Raw genomic sequence first — 9,079 nt, forward strand, 5'->3', positions numbered from 1 at the left:
GTGAATTTTAGAATCTAAAGTATAAGACTAGAGGGAGAAATGACAAGCTTAAGAGTAACATTCTAGAAGATTTTCTGGACAATTCTCAAACCAAATAACCCAAGTATTTATTAAAACTCCTATAGCTGCATTAATCAGCATGGTGCAGAGAGATCACAGAATCACAAGGTTGGAAAAGACTCACAGGATCATCAAGTCCAACCATTTCTGCCAATCGATAAACCATGCCCCTCAGCACCTCATCCACCCGTCTTTTAAACACCTCCAGGGAAGGTGACTCAACCACCTCTCTGGGCAGCCTGTTTCTGTGCCCAATGACCCTTTCCGTGAAAATTTTTTTCCTGATGTCAAGCTTGAACCTCCCCTGGCAGAGCTTGAGGCCATTGCCCCTTGTCCTGTCCCCTGTCACATGGGAGAAGAGGCCAGCACCCTCCTCTCTACAATCTCCTTTCAGGTAGCTGTAGAGAGCAATAACGTCTCCCCTCAGCCTCCTCTTCTCAAGGCTAAACTCCAGCTCTCTCAGTAGCATCTCGTAAGACTTGTTCTTCAGCCCCTTCACCAGCTTCATTGATCAAATGAAGAAATCAAGCTCCAAGTGAAAGTTTATTGAATCCTAAAGAACAAAAAAGTATTCAGATCTGCTATAAACAACTCATTCCCACCAAATCCACACACAGAATCAATGTGGAAACAGCATCACCTTGATAGGACATACAAATGTACAGGCCAAGAATTGTGACATCATGTCATACCAAAAAGAGGAAAAGCTGCTGTCCAACTTAACTAAAGCTGTTGCGAGTTCTGATCTACATTCAAAGGGGCGAGATTTTGCTAAATCCATCCTGAGTGCACCTTCACCTAGATGTATCCAGGATGGAAACATTATGTTTTTTAAAATCTTCATCACGTAACACTAAATAAGGTAAATATTAAGCCAACCTTAAAAAAATATTGATTTTGCCAGCTCCCTCCTGGGCCCTCCAAACTCTTAATTGGGCTCTCTCAATGGCAAAGAGAGGACGCATTTAAAAAAAAATAAAGGTTTTCCTCCGTAGGACAAAAAAATCACATCTAGGGGAACATAAGATTTTATTTTGATTTAAAAAATCTCTGTGTGATAAGCTTACCATCTTTGTTCCAGGATTCTACAGGATTTGGGAACAGCTCTAAATCTGGGGGTTAGTAGGAAGCCTTGCAGACTTTTAGCCAACACACCTGTTTCTTTGGTGCTTGAGGCTAATTCAACTCCAGAGGAAGCCCCAAGGAGCTGCTCAAGCAAACGAAGCACACCTTATTCTCACTTGCGAGGGTGCAACTATCCTGTACCAAGACTTCTCATGAACAAAAAGTCTGAAATGTATTTTAGGTAGCTTAATGTCTAACAATATAAAATGTTCTTGGTGGCTATGATGCAAACTGCTAGACAAAAACCTATCACATGGCTTCCAGACCACAAAAAAAAAAGTCAGAGAAAAATCCAAACATATCCAAAGACAATACAAGTCCTTGGATGCCTCCAATGTGCTCCATCCTTCAGGACTCTTCCTCCTCCCCTTCATCATCTACTTTAGGTCGGAAATTTTTCCTATTCTTCTTCTTACTGCAATGGAATCCAACTGTTTCCACGAACGGCTCTTCACCTTCAACACTAAACCTTGTGCTAAGCTTACCTTCTGTATTCAGGTACCCTGCCATCATGCACTCCTCCTCCTCCACTGCTGCCTTTCCACTTCCACTATCTAAGTGCCCCAGCTCTACCTTATCCTCCTCCCTCAAGTCATCAGTCTTCTTAAGAGATTTTCCTTTCAGATCTGCTTTCATGTGTTTCTTATCATCCTCTCCTGATGATGTTTTCTTTTCCAGTCCATCAACACCCCTTTTTATCGGTTTAGTGAAGACAATCCTCCCAGCTCCACAGCTGGAAGGGTCCTGGTTGAAGTATGGTGTGTAGCTATCTTGGGTAGCTGAGCTTCGTTCCTCTCCTCTTCTCTTCAAACCCTCTAGAAATTCCATGGCCACTGCCCTGTTAGTCTTGTCCGTAGACTCTGAAACTCCATCTAGGCTGTATTTGGTCCAGCGCTCTGGGTGTGCCACATAGTCAGGCACTGCAGGAGAGGTTTTGGGAGCCTGCACTGGTTTGGCTTGCTTTCCTAGGCTTTCTGGAATCATGTTACTTGAAACTGTGGTTGGAGGCAATGGACGTTTAAACCTCCCATCAACAACATTATCTTCTGGCAGTGAGGGCACAGACAACTTGGCTGCCTCTTCCAGGCAATCAAAAATGCTCTGGCTTCGGAGAGAGAACGTAGAACTCATGCCCCTCAGATGGAATGGCTGGACAGGAGATCTATGACGGCTGCTTGAAGAGTCAGGGGCCTCCCCTGATCTGTAATTTCCTTCATCTACAGATGGCTCCTCAGGAGATATTGTATCAACTTCTGCTTCATCCGCTAACCCCAAATCATCAGAATCAGAATCACTGAGCGACACTGTGTCTGAGGGCAAAACTCCTTCGTAGTCTGTGGCACCACTAGCCACTGTCCCCAGAAAGGGTTCACCTTTATCCTGATCTCCCATCTTTGAACTGTTGCTCCACTGAGGTCTTTGATGTAGGCCCAGGAACAGCTGCAAATGCAGTTTCCCAAACGCCCAGCGAGTTTAATGCCTAGAATACAAAGGAGCATAAAAAGTTAACCGTGAAATGAGAACCAAGTATGAGACTATCATTCTGTGCCATGCTAAATAATTTTTACTGCAATATCACAGGCAGCTGTATGTACTTAAGGGATTCCTAAGCAATTTTGCTTGAAAAAAAAACTGTTTAAGGAATGAATGTGCATTAAAATTAAACACTTACGCAAGACTCAATACAAGAATACAAAGAAATGACAAATAGTATTGCACATCAAATTTCATTAAAGGTTAGAGCAGATCCAGTAACTAAAAGATGAATATAAAGTTTCTAAGCAAATCTGAATACCCCATAACCGTCTTGCACATTTTCCAAGAGACAGCAATGACCTCTCCAAATTACACCTGCATTTATCATACTGTATAAATTCACATAAACACATCCTAATCCCTCAGATTTTCCTTTGGTTATTATGATCCTTTACTGCATTAGCCACTTTACCTCCTGTCCCAATAACCATCATGTTCTGTCTGTATGTCACAAATCTGATGGCAACAGAGTAGGACTCAGAACTGCACTTAAACGGTTAATTTATTACCTAGAATGTTACAATTCTAAGTCAAGAATATAAGCTGAATTCTAAACTGACATTAATATCCTATAAGGGTTTGTGAAGGATGAAGTGATGTTGACGCTGGTGGGTGGGTCTCAGACCAGCTGAGAGGGAGCTCCAACTATGGCTTGCTCCGCTCACTCCCTTATGGTCCATTCATGTGTGGTCTAGAGTGATAACATGTGTGGTGGCAGTCGGACCAGATCTTATCTTCTTCATCTCTCATCAGTGGTGCAGTCAATAAGGGACACAGCAGGTTGTTTCGGCCTGGCCTTGCTGGTGCAGCCCCTACCAACATGTAGGGACCCGAAAACTCCAAGGTTATTTCTAACACACAGAACTTATGGTCTCTGTATCGTTAAGTCATCTAAGTATAATATATACTGATTTCAATTAATAAAACTTATTAATACTTCTGCTTTCAGAATCACTGCCGATTCTTTGTTCTATGGGTATGATATCACGTCAGTGTAAGTCTGCTGTATGTGCCTGCTTGCTCTGATATGTGGGAGGGTGACCATGGGCCAGCCTGGTCATCTTGGTAGGCAACAACTAGTGGAGGCATAACAGCTACAGTTATTTTTCCCCACTTATCCTTGCTGCACACATAGGCTTGGATATGACCATCAGCATGGAACAACCACCAGACCTTCGTCTTGCTCCCCTCCGTCCCACAGATCACAAAGCCAGTAACCATCTTCAGCAGTTCAAAGGGGAGTAATATGTCACTATATTAAAGGACACTCTGACCGATGGAGGTCAGTGGCAGAGAAGCCATAAAAATATCAGGGCTGCAGTTTCAGGATCGCTTTAAAGTGGCATAAAATACAAGCTCCACTCCTTCCTTGGGTTTAAGCTCTTATGTCATTACTAGATTCCAGGAATCATAAAAGGAGCCAGCTCAAGACATCAATCCCCCTAGATTAAGATAACTAATCACACATGCCATGCTTGTGCATGGAAACACAGGAAGGGCGCAACCAATGGTCTGCAAGAGCTAGTGTTTCAGTCAATAAAAGACAATTGAAGCCCAACTCCCAGCAACAGCTGGAATACCTGATTTGCTCTGTCACCTGCTTGAAGGGAACCTTGTAGAACTAAGACAGCTGATGATCATGCTACCACTTGCCAGGCAACCAGAAACAGAGTTGGCAATCACTCACTTCAGCTTGCAAAAACATGAATTACAGAAACAATTCTAATACATTACTATTATAGAATTAGCTCAACTACCTAAATATAGGTTCTTCTGAAACGATGCAATAAACAGACACGGCAAGTCTGTTACTCACTCACTTTCTCTTGAGACTGAATCAGCTTCCCCTCCTGAGGGTCACTTAAAGCCACCAAAGACCTCAGCACTTCCACCCTAGAAAACAAACATTTCCATCAAGATACTGGAAATGTAGTTTTAAAATGAGTTTTTAAAATAATTCTTTTCCCCTGAATTATCCAAAGCTGCAGAACTGAGTTCTAAATCTGACACAAACTCATGTTAGTAAAAAAGTCTGCAGATACTCCTGCTCTTCTGGCAAAAGAACAATCATGTAGCTGAATAAGGCAGGCACCAAAATATTTACTCATTCTCCATATTCATACTGCTAACTTTATTCTGTATAAGAGTAGAGAGTTCTTTTTTTAAAAAACAACAAACGCTGTAATCTTAATGTGCAGCAAACCCTTACTAAATTAACAGAATTAAATGCAGCTGAGAAAATACAAAATAAATCACGCACTGAACCTAAGTACTAAATGTTACAAAAAAAGACCATGAGTTCTGTTTTCAAAGAAAGGTCATATTCACAGCTAGGGCCAGATTTTCATTAGGCATTAAAACAGAGAAACTTCCGAAGAATTCAATAGGCCAGGTGCTACGTTCCATGTAAAGTCTGGCTGTCTTTGGCAAAAGGGATCTGATGAATGCTTTTGGGAACATTGCTCTCAGTGTAACCCCTAAATGGGAAATAATAATCTGAAACTCATACATCTTTCTGCTTGATTTTATAACACACAGAAATAATGACCACAAGCCAAAAGAAACATTAACACACATAACTGACTACCAAAACAGCTGTTTTCAGATGGCAGAATAAGTGCTCATCACAGGTTGTGAATCAAGGTATCTCATGCCTGAGGACAGTTACACAGAAAGGAAATATTTTCATAGAATCATAGAATGCTTTTGTTTCAAAGGGACCTTTACAGGTCACCTACTCCAACCTCCCTGCAGGAGTAAGCACATCTTTAACTAGATCGGGTTGCTCAGAGCCACATCCAGCCTGCCCATGAATGTTCCCTAAGATGTTTTAGCCTTAACAGTATTAGCAGACAAACATACTGACCCTTACGGCACACCAGACTCACAGGTTTGTTACGGTGACATGATCACAGCATAACTCTGATAGGATGTTGTCTCTTTGGATGGGAAGGATCCCACTAAACTCTTCCATCCTGTTCTTACTCAAACAGGCTGCGTGTCCTCTTGCAGCCTGTGAGGAAAACAGAGGCCCCAGTCACTCCAAACCACAAGCCAGGAGTCCACTCGCATCGCAGAGACAGCGCTGCAGCAAAGCCTGCCAGCAATCCCCTGCCAACCACCGTGCAGCCCTTCAGGATGGCGCCCGCGGGAGAGGGCAGCAGCCCCCGGGGTCCCAGGGAGCCCCCGATCCCGGGACGGGGAGCCTGTGGCAGAGCCCAGGGCCCTGCCCAGCATCACAGGGGCCGCCCCAGCCCCCCGCCCTCCCGGGCCCAGCTGCCTTCCCCAGGCCGCGCTGCTGTTGCACACGACTCCCGCCTCGTAGGCCTCCACACCCCCGGGTGCAGCCGCCCTCCTCCAGCCCCCACAGCTTCCCCTGGCGACACAGGGCCGCCCCTCCCGCTCAGCGCCACGCACGGCAGGGAAGGGGAAGAAGGAAAGCGCCTCGTACCCCGCCGCGCCACGGGCCCCGCGCCTCCGCCTTCCCGCCGCTCCCGGCAGCCCCCGCGCGGGGTGCGATGGGACATCGAGTCCTCTGCGCGTGCCGCCGGCCGGCGGAGAGTGGCGGAAGGACTACAACTCCCAGCATGCAGAGCGGCGCGGGAGGGCGGGAAGCGGGCGGGTCGCGCTGCTTTGCATCCTGGGAGTTGTAGGCGCCCGCTGTCCCCTCGGGCTGAAGGGGCGTGGGGACAACAAGTACAGTCCCGTCCGGCCGCGTTGCCGCCTCTGGTACAAGAGGCAGTTACTGTTACAAAAAGAGGAATGATTTTTTATTTAAGATAAAGCAGGGTTAAAGTTTTACCCAAGCAATTGTATTTTTTGAAAGTTAGACAGCATGTCTCCCTGACGGTGTGGTTTTTTTTAAAACAGTGTGTGAGAAACACTTATTTACTGGTAAAATATTGAAAAGGACAAAATCTTTGAAGCCAAGACAATAATATTTTTATTTTGGCATTTCTAAATAAGGCATTCCATCTTACAAAAGCAGTGGGTATACATACTACTTTTAGGCAAAGAACCATGTAAGTCCTCAAAGAATGTTTATTTTTTTTTTAGGTTATCCCACCATGTCTGGAGACTCCCTTCAGGTTATCTCGCGACATAAGGCAACTACATCCTCCAAGATAATTAAGCATATTAATAAATTCTTGGAACTCTAAGAGAGTGTTTATTCTTTCAGGTCATTTATCCATGTCTGGAGATTGTCTGCATATTATTTCTTGATACAAGACAGATTTATATGACAAGATAATTAAACACACAAAACAGCTGCAGCCAAACTTATCAAATAATTCTCACAAGCGTTTTTTCCAGATACTGTTCATTCTGTGAGGATGATAACGTCTTGCGCTCTGTGCTGAACAGATGTGTCTTCTGTGATCACCTCTACTTGCAGCCTTTCCCTATCCCAAATTCAAGTTCAGGCAGAGCTGGTTCTAAAGCTCCAAGTTAGCAAGAGATTTGACTGTTGTGAAGTTCATAACAACATTCAAATTAGACCTTGCGAAGCAGCAGAACATGCACAAGATTTCTGGGGAAGTTTGTAGACATGGACGTAAGTGGGAAATCCATCCCGTCCCAGCTCTTGCCTCGCTGCACAGGGTTGATGGAGATTGCTGCCTCATGTTGCCCAGCCCTTATATAGGACTCTTGCTTTCTAAAACTCCAGAACCAGTCTTAGGGAGTTCATTTGCCATTTTTTTCAGTGTCCTGTGTGTGGGGATGAGGGGAGTGGGGCCGCCTGGCGCCAGGAGGGTCCAGTGGACACCGCGTCCCAAGCGGCTGGAACCATCCCGGCCAGCAGGGCTGCTTTTCTCGTCAGGAAAGCAGAACTTGGCGGCAAGGAGCACTTTAGAGGAAGCGTCTGGATCTTATTTAGTTTTGTTTTGAACTTGTTCATCTTTATTTTCTAACCAGAAAACCCCAAGTCACTTAGGGCATAAAACCACTGTCCATCCAAAAAAAAAAAAAGTTTCCATCTTCTGTCCCAGAAGAACATTTTTTGTGTATGCGTCAAGCGGAACTCGGTTTGAAAACATTTTCTTGGTGTTGGCTAAAGATGCCTTGATTTCCTCACCTCCCCCTTCTTTCAGTGAAAACTTTACATTTGAAGTGGCAATACATCTCCCAAGTGGCTTCAATATTTACTTTGTTTACTCTATGTTAAGGAAAAAAGAAAAGGCAAGGTTTTCTGTGCTGTGGGCTGCACCAGCATGTGAGCCTGCAGTCTGCAGGTCTCATCTTTACCCCTTCCGCAGGCTCAGGCTCTCTTACTGCCTCTTATGGCCCCAGCTCTTCATCCTTAAATTGAATTAATGCTTGCAAAAGTCCTGAGCCTCTAAAGGTCACGCCTTTACCGCTTCAGATCACCAAGCTCTGAGGAATTTCCTATAAGGCTTGAGAATAAGAAAAGCTCATGTTTTGCATCATTTTGCAACAAGAAAAGAAATTACCATGTAGCCTCATTTTCTCTGATTTTAGCGGTACTTCAATTTTCTCCCTATGGCATAGCAACTCTGCTTTGTCGATGGTTGCAATAGAGGTAAGGCTGCACTCACCACCGAGGAGAATTCCCTGGATCCCTTCATGCAGGGCCTCACTGTGAGTCACCCATAGTATAAACTGCAGCCACTTCATTTGCGTTGTCAGTTTTTAAATATATACTTTTGCCTGCTGGAGCGTTGCTGGCCACGGTAATTTATGAGACAAGAGCTGTGTTTGGAATACATCTGGCAGCAATGATGAGGCCAGTGCAAAATGTCTTCCATCTGGCCAGAATCCTGGTGTAGTTTTAAAGCAACAGCTCTAGAGGTCTTTCTCCATTTAGTGCTCCTGTTTTTTTAAACATATGCACATAGGGTGTTACAGTCACAGGCATTCTAATTGGGTTCCCAGAGGGAAGAAGAAAGGAAAGCATAAGCCTTCTGGTAGGCAAGCGGGAACAGATAGGAGAAGGGTAGTAACCAGGCAAAGGGAGCCAAGAGTGAACCACAGGTGAAGGCTACCGGTGCTGTGTAACACGGTCTAGGGTGTTGGGTACACACCAGGAGTGAGCCTCTGAGGGTAGTAAGGAACGAGCAAGGAAAGGATGTGGAGTGAGTGGTGGCATATCCCGTTATTTTAAGTCTGGAGACAAGCAGAGTGTGCCATGGACTGGTGCAAACAATGGTGTTCTTTCATTTTAAACCCTGCTTAAGTGCTGGATTAGCAGCTCAGATGGGCAGAAGAGGGCAACATCACCTCCATTGTCTGTGGACACGGGTGCTCTCAGAGACAAACACTGTTCTGCCATTTTAGAGGCTACAAATTCTTGGGGTTTGCCTGGTTGCTGTGTATGTTGATGACCAAGGTCACCCTC

At 44.8% G+C, this 9,079-nt stretch overlaps 1 protein-coding gene across 3 annotated transcripts; it reads right to left on the reverse strand.

Moving 5' to 3' along the window:
• Positions 1–584: 584 nt before the first annotated feature.
• Positions 585–6,211, reverse strand: TSSC4 (tumor suppressing subtransferable candidate 4). 3 transcript variants are annotated; one of them, XM_069857855.1, is made up of 4 exons: positions 6,173–6,211; positions 5,610–5,734; positions 4,542–4,614; positions 585–2,665 (listed from the first exon to the last, which is right to left on the reverse strand). In XM_069857855.1, the coding sequence occupies exon 4, from the start codon at positions 2,575–2,577 to the stop codon at positions 1,534–1,536; it is 1,044 nt and encodes a 347-aa protein (XP_069713956.1). In that variant the 5' UTR covers positions 2,578–2,665; positions 4,542–4,614; positions 5,610–5,734; positions 6,173–6,211; the 3' UTR covers positions 585–1,533. The 3 variants fall into 3 exon arrangements, with proteins under 3 accessions (XP_069713956.1, XP_069713958.1, XP_069713957.1); XM_069857857.1 differs by lacking the exons at positions 4,542–4,614; positions 6,173–6,211 and having other exon boundaries at positions 5,610–5,781; XM_069857856.1 differs by lacking the exons at positions 4,542–4,614; positions 5,610–5,734; positions 6,173–6,211 and adding an exon at positions 4,479–4,496.
• Between the last annotated feature and the right edge of the window lie 2,868 nt (positions 6,212–9,079).

This window comes from Phaenicophaeus curvirostris, chromosome 5 (assembly GCF_032191515.1).
Source record: "Phaenicophaeus curvirostris isolate KB17595 chromosome 5, BPBGC_Pcur_1.0, whole genome shotgun sequence".
Lineage (NCBI taxonomy): Eukaryota > Metazoa > Chordata > Aves > Cuculiformes > Cuculidae > Phaenicophaeus > Phaenicophaeus curvirostris.